Source organism: Serinus canaria, chromosome 4A (assembly GCF_022539315.1).
Source record: "Serinus canaria isolate serCan28SL12 chromosome 4A, serCan2020, whole genome shotgun sequence".
In the NCBI taxonomy this organism is placed as follows: Eukaryota; Metazoa; Chordata; class Aves; order Passeriformes; family Fringillidae; genus Serinus; species Serinus canaria.
Genome location: NC_066318.1, coordinates 6,486,590 through 6,498,859, shown reverse-complemented (window position 1 = coordinate 6,498,859; position 12,270 = coordinate 6,486,590). Strand labels below are relative to the sequence as shown.

At 40.2% G+C, this 12,270-nt stretch overlaps 2 protein-coding genes across 11 annotated transcripts in view; one reads left to right on the top strand and one right to left on the bottom strand.

Annotated features, from left to right (window-relative positions):
* Positions 1–1,551, top strand: part of FHL1 (four and a half LIM domains 1) — a 29,156-nt gene extending 27,605 nt beyond the window's left edge. For 9 of the 10 annotated variants that reach the window (XM_018924942.3, XM_018924948.3, XM_018924944.3 and 6 more), the window contains one exon: positions 572–1,551. In XM_018924942.3, coding sequence (XP_018780487.1) covers positions 572–729 — 158 coding nt within the window. In that variant the 3' untranslated portion in view covers positions 730–1,551. The remainder of the gene's footprint in view (positions 1–571) is intronic. The other variant, XM_009099785.4, reaches the window with a different exon arrangement.
* A 721-nt stretch (positions 1,552–2,272) lies between these two features.
* The window catches only part of MAP7D3 (MAP7 domain containing 3), a 42,386-nt gene continuing 32,388 nt past the window's right edge, over positions 2,273–12,270 (bottom strand). The window contains exons 14-20 of the mRNA XM_030228703.2: positions 10,651–10,786; positions 9,378–9,558; positions 8,184–8,288; positions 7,896–7,949; positions 7,026–7,119; positions 6,422–6,617; positions 2,273–5,314 (exon numbers count right to left, since the gene is read on the bottom strand). Coding sequence (XP_030084563.2) covers positions 5,005–5,314; positions 6,422–6,617; positions 7,026–7,119; positions 7,896–7,949; positions 8,184–8,288; positions 9,378–9,558; positions 10,651–10,786 — 1,076 coding nt within the window. The 3' untranslated portion in view covers positions 2,273–5,004. The remainder of the gene's footprint in view (positions 5,315–6,421; positions 6,618–7,025; positions 7,120–7,895; positions 7,950–8,183; positions 8,289–9,377; positions 9,559–10,650; positions 10,787–12,270) is intronic.

Genomic DNA, 12,270 nt, shown 5'->3' with positions numbered 1-12,270 from the left:
CTTCAGCCTCAGCATGTCTCAAATTCACCTCCTTCAAAACTCCCCCAACCAGAACTATTCCCACCCATAGTTTGGGACCCTTAAGTCTAAAATGAGTGGTGCTTTATTGTCCCAAAGGACACAGGGTACATTTGTACCCCTTCTGATGTATTTTACACTTAAAACTCACTGGATTACAGAGCTCAGCCCTGAAATGTGGGCACTGTCCTGCCAGTCCCACGAGGCTCACATTCCATCCTGCATTTTAGAGAACAGATCTGAGCCCACAAGTGTTTACCCCAACCTGTCCTTGTTCCACATCTCTCCTTGACTGTTTACTGGAGAAAGGAGCCAAGGGAAAACACTTATTGCAGAGACAAGCCATGCAAGCCTTTTGCTTATGTTTCTTCTTCAAGAAACACCAGAAGACGCAACAAAACCATGGCTCAGTTGCCCCGTGGGTGTTTTAGGCAGCCATTGTGGCCTGCAAGCCTAGGGCAGCTCTGGGGCAGCAGCAGGCAGGGCTGGTTGGAGGCATAGCCCAGCCAAGGCAGCGCTACTATCGCCGTCCTATAATTGTGTTCTCTCCTAGCAGGATTTGGAAGAGGAACCAGTGTGGTTAACTATGAAGATGAGTCCTGGCACGATTACTGTTTCAAATGCACAAAGTGTGCCCGTGGGCTGGCCAACAAGCGCTTTGTTTGCCATAATGGAAAAATTTATTGTGCTGAGTGTCCCAAACGACTGTAAATGAGCAGATGTATGATGGATTTTAAAGCCCTGCTTTCCCAAACAGCCCTGGTAAAAGAGCAGGTTTTTGCATGTTGAAAGTTTTAACTTTTTCCATTTTAGTATAAGAACTAAATTAGCCTCAATATACGGGGTGTGACTTTTGAAGCTCTTGCAGTACAAAAGCATGTAGCTTTGCAAAAATCTAACCTTGTTTCCAAGTAACTCCTAGTATAAAGGCTTGAAATTCTGTTAGATTTAGAGATCCACACACTGCATCATCTGTGTGTGGCTTAAACTAAAACAAATCTCGTTTTAAGCTTATCTGGTATATGATTAAGCTTGGCACTTAAATGAAGTGGGTTTGACAAGGCATGCACCTCCAAAACAGAGATGCAAAGATTGCATGTGGGATCAGAGGGATCCATTATTATGCTTCTACAAGTACAGATACACACAAACACTGCACCATTAATAAGTAATAAATAGCTTAGCTTACTCTACAACACCACATTGCAGAACATGTAAGGAATGGCTTCATCTTACAGACAACAATGTTTTGGCAGTGACATTTAGCTTAGTTAAGTTTCCATAAACTTGTTTTAGTCTTGATTTCCGTGTGGTTTGCCTGCAAGTTTTCCTCATCAGCTTTTTTTATATCATTGTTTAAACAAGGCTGTCTATGTACAATTATTAATCCATTAACAAGTAGTAAATCTTTCACCTACAACATGCACATGCATTTACAAGTGCCTTAAAAATAGCTCACACAAGGCTAGCTCTCCTATCATGTCAGTGTATGTTTAGTGACTGAATAAAAGTGAGACTAGTGCCTGCTTGGAATCCATAGTCTGGAATTTTTTTTTTCATTTTGACATCTTATATGATTGACATGTCTTAGGGCTGAGCTACTGAAACCAAGTCTACTACATAGATACTGGCAAAGTAAGAGTCAGCTGTGCTGTCACTGCACCCTTAAGTATCTGAGGACTAAAGCAGCAATTTCCATAAACTAATTAATTTTTTTAATATATAACTGACACTGGACCATCTGTCATAAACAGCCTGTGTGAAAAAGCCCTCTGGAGAGCATATGTACAGCTACTGTTCATGCACAGGTCCACCACACTCCAGCAACCTGAATGCTGGTTTAAGGAGTTTTTTTTCCACAGTAGTGAAGTACTTTATCAACTGGACCTGCTCCAGCCATTCCCTTTCAACAACTGATAAAGAACCCTTGCAAGAAAATGAAAAGGCAGAATTTGCTGGTCACTGCTCCACTGCTGGACTCACCCTCACAACACAGAGATGCTGCTGCAGAGGAAAGGCGAAGGCTGGCAGGGAAAAGCAGGTTAAAGAATCCCTCAGTTCAGAACATGCCATAAGCATGGACAAACACAGCAAGAGCTGAAGGTGTTAGTGCAAATCCCCTCCCAACCACACAGGCTGCTAGTGTGGCAATCTGGAGCAGTTAGAGCAGCACCAGAGTGCATCCCAAGGCAGGTCAGCATGGCAAGGGGTGGAGAGGCCTAGTAAGGTCACATTTAACATTACAGAAATAGAGCATTGTTCAACTGCAAAGTTTATTTAACTGCGCACACGTATTTACACAGGGCTGGATCAGACCGGCCAACAAATCTCAGCACAGAAAAAATATCGGCATCTTTGTTAGAATGATTGTCTCTGCCAGAACAAACAGCTATCATACAAAAATACAGTTCTCCTTTTACCTAAGGCACTGCTCTAAAGTCTAAAACAGTTCTACAGGATCTCTGAACAGCAAGAGGGAGAAGGCTGAGGACTCCTGTTGCAGCCGAGGTGTCGAGGAAAGCACAGGTGTGGTTCCAGCAACCCCACTGCACACACAGCTGCTGCTGGGCTGCACCACTGCAACTGAGGGATTCAATGGCTTGGAGCAGGTTTTGAGACAGCTGCTCCTTGAAGTAATGACCTATCCAGTCTATCTGTTACAGGAGACAACAAGGCTGCATTATTACTTTTAGTAGCAATTTTCAGAAGATGCTTCGTTAAACTCTTCATGCTGAAAAAAGCAGGCAAATTCAGGTTAAATAGATTATTTAATGCAGGCTTCAGGGGAAGGGAAATATATATGCAGTTTGCAGCCACTGTTATAGAGCTGGAATGGGAACACTTGGAATAATTAACATCAACAAAACATGACTTCAATGGTCTAATACTGTTATGTACACAATAAAATAATACTTCCATAAGTGTAGATAAATAAGTAATTCAAAAGGAAAACATTTTTTAAAAGCCTAACACCTTAAACTGCACCAACAGACAAATCTAGGGACTCAACGTTTTCGTAATGTATTAGAGCACATGCTGAAAAATGTTTTGATGTTTGCCAATAGATTAAAACATTTTAGTGATGGTACAACACTCACATTTTAAAACTGCCAATATTTTCACATTAGATAATAAGGGATTTTTCTTCTCCACTCAAAATTGAAGATACTCAATTTTGCATTTTTAAATAGCACATGAACCAACAAGCAACAACATTTTTCTAGACATTAAAAAGGGAGTTCAGCTTTAACATACACTGAGTGAGTCTTTTATTTCATCAAGATCATTTTAGAAATATGCAAAGTCTGCAGCTAAGTGGGGAGCCTCCAGTGGCATGGTCTACATGATACTGATATGAAAATAATAATAATAATAATAAAAAAGACTCAATCAGGTTACTGTAAAGTCTGTAAAGGGGAAACAAGGAATACTTGAACTAGGAAACCTTATCTAACAATTAGCTAAACAAACAAAAAAAGAACATTAGCACAACAGTTTCCCTGAAATGTTTCAAGGTGCAAATTAAAAGTCTGTCATCCCTCCCCTGTTGTTTTTTGCAAACTTGAAGATGGATAAAGGTAAACAAGCAGCTTTTCAAAACAAGGCCTTCGGTACTTGAGAAAACACTGGATTACTGAAGTGCAATCAGATTATTTCCAGGTCTCTAGTGTTCACAGTTCTGTCCAAAGAGCAAAGAAAAGAAAACATTTAACCATCGTAACTGTGTGTATGCCACATGCATCCATCATCACTGTCAGTCTACATCCAGGAGTGAGCACAGAATCACTTGGTCACTTACAGTCCAAAACCAGCACAGTAGGTTTTCTTTCTTTTTACAGGAATATTATTTTTCAAAGTTATGTCCAGAATTCTTAAACTGTATTACATTTAAAAATTTTCAAGTTCAAAATTAAAAGGTCACACTTCCTCCACTAAAAAGTTAATGAGTCTGATCACAAGAAAAAGCGAACAGCAGAACCACAAGAAATTTGTCTATTCCCATGGCCCTGTCTGGTGTGGCCTCAAGGGAAGCCCCCATCAGGGTGTGCCCATGGAACTCAAATTCACAAGACGCAGAGTGACAGAGGAGACTCGGGAAACAGCTCAGTCTAAGAAAGTGCTACACTTTAATCAAAGAAAGTGCTACACATCACTGGAAGGAAATGTAAATAGCAAGGCTTGTTTTTCCACTAGCATTCACTTCAACTGATCACACAGTCATCTATCCCATGGAAAGAGATCTCCTGTGAAAACAGCCCTTTGGGGTTTGGCTCCAACACCAGAGAAGTCCAGTCTTACATAAACTGGCTTCCTGAAGCTTCTCTGACACACTATGCACTGCACTGCATCAGGGCTTGGTTTCTCAAGTACATGTGGCTTGAGATGCAGCACTGCCTCTTTCAGAAAATTCAGAATATTTTGTGTGTGTACAGCTTTATTACTCCTTCCAAAATGTAACACAACCATCTGTGGAATTTCAGATTGGTGTTACCTGCCTCAATGAAGTGAAAGATTGCTCTACAGTAAGTAGAGAGGACAGCTAATACACTGCTAAGAGACCGAAGAGACCTTTTAAGACCACATAGGTCAGCATCAAAACCAGTACATGCCTAGGAGTGAAAAGGTCTGGTGTGTAGAGTTACATCAGACACCTTTTAAACTATTTTGTATCTTCAAAAGTAACATGTGCCATTTAACAGAAAAATCTTAAATACAACATATGAGCTTCAATGCTGCTTCGAACTTCACAAGGGCTCAGCTGTGTCTTTGGAAGAGCCTTAATGTCGGGCCTTATCAAGTCCCTAAAAAGGCATCAGTTGGTGACTACTTTTGACAGAATTCAAGTTAAAAGCACTAAAGAAAGAGCCTTCCCTCCAGTCTACACATTGGAAAAAGTGCCTTGAAAATAAGAAGCTGTAGTTAAGGCAAGGAGAGCAAATGCAAGGAGGTGAATTGCCTAGCCAAGGGAAGAGACAGACAGCAAAGTCAGCTTGGATTACCTGATGAAGCATCTATAGGTTTGGTCAATGAATTCACTGCACCATCTTCCTCAAAAGCCAATTTGGGACTAGAAGGTAGTGTAGCAGCATCATTCAAGTTTTGATTACAGTTACCAGCAGAGATGCTGTCTGAGCTCAGTTTGGTTGACTTGGAATGTACTCCAACATCAATGAACTCCTCAAAGGTCCATGAACCAGATTTCCCATTAAGATTCTGAATAAGTCCAATTGTATGATCAGCTTCATGAACACCCAACTTCCCCGAGTCATCAATAACCATTTCTTTTGCAGGATGACTACAAAAAACAGAGAATGAAAAAATAAAAAGCTTGAGTTGCAGTTTCCACATGTTTAACCTTTACATTGATTCTAGGACAGATAATTAACAGGCTGCATCCTCTGCAAAGCACTGAATATCCCACAGGGCATTCCCAGACAAGCTTCAGCTGCCACACAGGATCTCCCCCTCCAAGAACCAATGGGGAAGAACAACTCAGCAATATATACCCATTTTTTACTATACTAACAGCCCTCAGGTAAGGTTTCTGCCTCTAGAAATTTGATGTAAGAAAGCAACAAGTTTAAAGCTTTGATTACTAAGTCTTGATTTTTGTAGGGTGCATTTTTCCTTTTTTTTCCTCCAGCTAAGACTTCTTGAACACAAAACTAAGTCTCAGAAGACCAGCAATATTTAAAACAGATTCAAAAGCCAAACCCAAATTATGGATCAATTTTCACTCGTTCTTAGGACAATCATGGAAATGTCTTTATATTCCATCACTGGAGGAATGACATTAATTTATCATCACTTTAAAAAAGTGTTCACAATGTCATTTCTAAATCATTAGCATTTAGATGAGCAAATGGAACAAGCATCAGAGGGGAAATTTTCCAGTAGTAGATGAAAAAGCTTTATGTTAAAAAAAATAAATGGAAACAGTAAAAAAACCCAAATTCCTCACTAAGGGAGGCTTCTGCATTGTAACTGGTGTTTCAGCACAACTGAAAGTGTTCTAGAACTTTCTAAAGGTTATTCTTCCTTTTCAGTGTTATTCTCCTCCCTCTTGTTTAATGTTTTGTTAATGAGAAGAACTGCAAGGCATTAGAATGGATAAGGTTTCAAGCCAATGTCAGTTATAATCAACACTGCCATGTTGCTGGCTGTGTGTCTCACTTCTCAGCAAAGGCAGCACTGTTAACATGGTGCCATCTAAACAAACAATTATGCTGAGCTACCTTTTCTGTGTGAGGTGTGAGCTGCCAGCACACACCACATGGCTGGAGAAAGGCACACAGACACCACAGGGCCAGCAAGGTGCTGCAGACAGCACTGCATTCATTTAAACACAGACAAGAGCTCTCTTGTGTGAGAGCTCAGTGCTCCCACAGTACAGAAGACTCACCTGGAATCCTTTAGCTCAGTAACAGACAGAGACCCCTCATTGCTTTTCAAGTCACTTCCATTCATGAACACTTCACTGGCCTTCAATTCTGACTCATCTTGTGCCTCAGATTCTGCAGAGATCATGCTTTGTGCAGTCTCTAAACAATCTGCCTCCCCCTTGATGTCCTGGAGCAAGTCAACACCATTTAGCTTTCCTGAATGTTGCAGGGAGGTGGGGAGGAGAGAAAATTAAATACAAGGGAGAAAAGAACGTGAGTAGCAGAATTGTTATTCTAAATGAATAAAATACAAGTGCCAAAATAACTCTTCCTAGCCATAACCCAAAGCACTTGGCTTCAATAGATTCATTTGTCTATAGACAAGCTGCCTATATCAACATGAAATTTGTTTTTCATCTTCAAAAATCCATTTGTAAAATGAAAGCATGCTGTCTGAATGTCACTCTCAAATCATTCTGACTGATTCTCTGTTCAAGAAGGGAGTCCCCCTGGCATCTCTGGGATTCAGGCCATGCCAGAGCTGTTAGGACTGACCTTTTCAACAGAGCCTAAACATCACTGAGACTCACTGCCACCCAGGCCTGACTCCCTCAGCTTCCTTACCTGGTTGATCAGTCTTCTCAAGACCCAACTCCTCCTCCTCTTCAATATCCTCTCCCTCCATCACCTCCGAGACAGACTTCCCTTCATTCTGCAACTGAATTGCCACAGTGTTACTTGGAACAACTCCCTGTCCTCCACAGTTTCACAAATTCAGTCACAGCTCTCACACAAGACCATTCTGTGCCCAGAAGTGAGGCCACATGAATTCAAAGGCTCACAGACAACCAGGTCACCCAGCAACATGTGCTCTGCAGAGCCAGAGCCTGTGGGACCCACTTCCATCTCCTACCTATTATTCCTGAGTTACTTTTCCCCTCGTTTCTCCAAGGTGTGTGCTAAATTTTTATTGATTTTCAGCTATTGGAAGACTTGAATATTTGAATGTTCAAAGAGGAACAACTATTCCTGAACATGCACAACTTTTCACAAAACTTAGGTCACTGCATTAACAAAAATATATCCAGTTTTCTGTAGCAATAGCGATCCAAAGAGAATTGCTCATAGCAATTCTTTTGCTTTAAGCAAACAGATGATGCCAGAAATCTAAGTTTTCTGGGAAAAAACAATCCTGGCAGAATGCACACAGTTAAAAAAAAATCCATTACTAACCAGTGATTTAAAAACCAGTCAGGAAGTGATAACACCAGATATATATGTGTCTGTAGGCCTGGAACAAAAATGTAACAAAGACTCTTCACACAGCAAGTAAAGCAGAAGAATGTGTGCAATGGCTAGCTACTGGAAATTATTCTGGTGCACCAGAACTCTGCACTTCCTGTGGAAGCCATTTTGTGTAAGGATAACAGAGGAAGACAGGATACAAGGCAAAAAGTCCTTTTCTGTCATGATACAGATCCAAACAGAAAATACCTTGGACTCGTTTTGATCCGATTTCCGTGTTCTTTTCATTATTTCTTCGATTCTCTGTTAAAACATGGAGAACATTTACAATGATATACAGAACGTCGTATTTCAGCATTCTTGTTAAAATTCATCAATCATGATGTATTTTCATATTTCATGAGTGCACTAATTTCATCACTGTTTTTAAATTTCACAAACCAGAGCTGGCAGCTTTTAAAAAAAACACACTTCTAATAAATTGCATCTGAGACCATTTGCCTGTTCATTTTAGGCTGAGAATTCAAAACAGGCTACCTTTTTTCTTTCAAGCCTTTCCTGCATATTTTGCTGCATAATCCTCTCTCTTTCCAGTCGCTGTCTTTCAGCCTCTTCTTGAGCTTTTGCTTCAGCTTCTTCTCTCTGAAAATAAGACAAAAATAAGAGAGCACCCAGTGCGTAACTCATTCCCAACAGTAAAAAGCAAAGGAGTTACAGAATCTGGTTTAGCACAGACAGGAACATCAGACAATCACTATTCAATATGACCACACATTACAACTAAATGTCAATTACCTAGTTACTGACATGAAATATATATTACTATGACATTTAAAAAATGAAACCAACTATATTGAGGTAATGCAAATGTTCTACTGAATGCTGTTGTTCAGACTATGCTTTGGGATGAACATTTGGCTAACGAGGAAAATCTAAAAAGTAACAACACAGCAATTAAATTCTAAATGTGTCAAGGTTAACTTAAAAATCTTGGCAGTCAGGTATTGCTACCAAAACACTTGGTGCTGAACATCTTCTACTCCTTCTACACTGGAAAATCTTTTCCAGTATAACTGGAAAGAAGTTAGTAGTATAGTTAACACTCAGAGTAATTGTCATTAACAAACATTTAGAGAAATATCCAGACACATGGCAAAGCCATTCACAGCTTTTTGAACACAAATAATTTCAATGTAAAACTGTTTTAGTTTTCAGAATTAATCTAACTTAAGGAAAGCCTGCTTTCTGCAGAACTCTGCACCCTTCAGTTCAAAGGATGCCTCTGTAAAGGTACTTGCTGTGGAAGACTATTCAGCAACAGGAAAAGCAGATTTGGAAACAAGTCTGATGAGAGGAATCAGAATAAACCAGATTACTTTCCAGACAGACCATCTCCTTGTAGCTCATAACAGTCTGCTGGTAAAGTGGGCTCAGTACAAATATTTTACATATGCAAAACAGCATCCCTGATGACTAAAAAAAAATTCCAAAATAGCTGCTTCTGCCCACACTGGAATTTACTAAATGCTAGGGGGAAAAAAAAAATCACAGAGACCAGGGCAAGGAAGAGACCTACAGACAGTCTCAAATTCATCTCAGACAGGATGAACTCAGCCTCACATCATGCCTGACAGAGATTTGTCAAAACCATACTGTGAAAGAAAAATCAAAGACAATCCTCTTGAAACCACAGCAGCAGCTTCTTCCAGGCACCCAGCTGGAGGCACAGACCTGCTGCTGAAGCTCTGCAAGTTTTTCCTGCTCCTCCTGCTCCCGGCGGATCCTCTCCTCCTCAGCTTGTCTCTGCTGCTGTTCGTGAGTCTGTCTCCTTTCCTCCTCCTGCTTCTGCAGCTCCTCCTCCCGCCGTGCTTTTTCCTCAGCTGCTCTCCTGGCCATTTCTTCTTCTCTGATTCTAGGATTTCCAAGGTACAGATCACTGGGTATTTATTTCTTTAAAAGTGTGCATGCACAAGAGACAGGGTAGGAAAGCAAGAAAGTTCTAGGCAGTCAGAAATAACTGGATAAAGACGCTTTCTGGTGTGGATTTACAAATGCCACCATCCAGACTTGTCAAAGCGAAAACTGGAATCACTTGGAAGAAATTATCTGTGAATAAATGCTCTTTGCTGATTAAGTCAAGGCAGATTGTTCCAATAAAGGAATGTTTGATTGAGAACTGAATTAAGCAATGACCATTTAATAAAAACCATCTGCAACCGTGACATGAATGAAGCTTATAATCACTGTCAAACTTAAATATACAGGGATTTCCTAAAAGACTCTTTCTTCTGTAGGCTGAAATCAGAGATACTCTGAAGGTGCACACTGCCAGCTCTTGCAGACATACAGAGCAGATCTGATGACATATTTCTAGAGCAGATTATATGCAGATTTCTGACAGCTTCATATCCACAATTGGGAAACTGACAAAATCTGACATTCCACCCTGTTTACAGAAGCAGACAGGTGACCCCTGATCTGGAATAAAGTTAGTCAGCACTAACTTAGCCATTTATTTTAACAACTTCTATAAATGAACCAAATGCACACTGATTTAACACTTTGAATTACTTGCCGGCAACACTCCTGATCCATATTTCATACCAATAAAGTGAGATTTAATGTACCAACTAACCACTGCCTAAGCTGATCAAAGGGAAGTTTAATACAGAGAGTTTGACTCTTTCAAATCAAATACAAACAAAACCAAACACAAGGGGTGCAAAAAGCACATTCTGGTTGTGAAACAAAAGCCCCACTGGTGTCTGGAAGGAAAAAGAAGCACTGATTTCACAAGGACTGTGCATTACATATGTACTGAGATATAAACTGATCTTACACACAGCAACCTGTCCCAGGTTGCTGCCAGTGCCTCTCAGCTTCAGGAACTGTATTAACGTTTGCAGGAACTTAAATTAAAACTTAGAAAACATATACAGCTGGAGAGTCCTTTCCAACCACACCCCAGCACTGAAAGCATCCCATTCCTCCCCTCAAGTGATACCTTTCCTCTTCCTGTCTCTGAATTCTTTCTTGGTCTTCACGCTCTCTTTGCTCCCGTGCCAGACGTCGCTTCTCTGTCAGGATTTTAGCAGCTTCTTCAGCTGTGGTGGTCCCTGCTACTGTTTTGCTACCTGATTCTGCAAAGGTTAAAAGAATTTGCTGTTAGAAAGTTCCAGGAATTTAAAATTATGAAAGATGTTATCTCTGTGAGATGAGAACTTATGGCCAACTGATTCAGTATCTTTTCCATCAGTGCTCATCACACAGTGATTACACCCTTATCTGTAACAGGCCTGCAAGAGCCAAAGGGGAGCCCTGGAGATGCAGAGCCACAATATCTCACTGACACTGCAAGAGTAACAGCTCATTTCAACACTGATCCAGCCACATTCCAGATGAACATTGATAAGAAAACTGGAAAAAATCTGCTTTAGGAAATACCTTTCATTTCCTTCTAAAAAAACCTGAATGCACAGGACCCTAAAGAAGAAATTATCATTGTTTTATTTTTCTTCTTTCATAACATTAACATTCATGCCTTTATATTTACTGAGTATGTTAGTATGCAAATGATCATCATTTTATCTGGCCCTGGAGGCACATACCAATGACTTCAGTAATACCATATTTCTATACATCAGCAACAAATCAATTTCCAATTTACATGGAGATCAAAACAGCTTCAACAACCAGGTAAACAGATCTTTGCAGGTCCTGCTCTTTATGCTTCTTCATGACTTGCCTGGTGTTCAGGTGTCTGAACATCAGAGGCACTATTACTAATTAACATCAGGAAAAAAAGTCAAAATAGAACCATCTTGCATCCAGCTGCTCTCAATATGTATACTGAAAGAACACTGATTTCTATCAGTTATTCCCTAGAAATATTTCAGTTTGAATGTGATTTAAGAGCTCATCATCTGACTATTCAGAGAATTGCCTCTTGATGTAGAGCAGCAGCATCATAATGTTGGTGAGGACCTGCCTTTCTCCTGACATTTCACAAATCAGCACATGGATGTTTGCTTGACATTTACAAAGCCTTGAAGTCAAGGTAATTTTAATGAACTATGACATCAGGGTTTGACCATTTGTTTTACTTCTGACCCTGAAGACAAATATTCAAAACACAATGTCATCATTAGGAACTTTAATACCTGAAAAGCTGTTTATGCCCCATGGACACATAATCACTACCTGCAGCCGCATAATTATACACAGCAAACTCTCAGCAGCTGAATCGTGGCTGTCTTTTGTGCATAAAAATTGTCCTTGCAGTCCTAAGAAAAGCATTTCAGCACGGATGTAGAGAGTAGAGAGTGTTCTAACATTTAGATTTACCCAAAGCTGAGAAAACATCACCTCCCCAGACAACACATTGCTTCTGATGTGGGAAAAAGTTGCAGTGATATTGGTACTAACAAAAGTCAGCCATGAGTGTTCCAAATCTGAACCCAGTCAAAAGGGGTCCTCATCCTCCTGAGCAAGAAAGACCATTTTGCATTTACAAAACCATTAGCAGATCTGCCTATTCAAGAGGCAGATGCTTTTCTTCCAATATTCTGTAACTTACTGGGTTTCCTTTACTGTTGCCAGTGTACAGCCATGAAGAAGTCAAAAT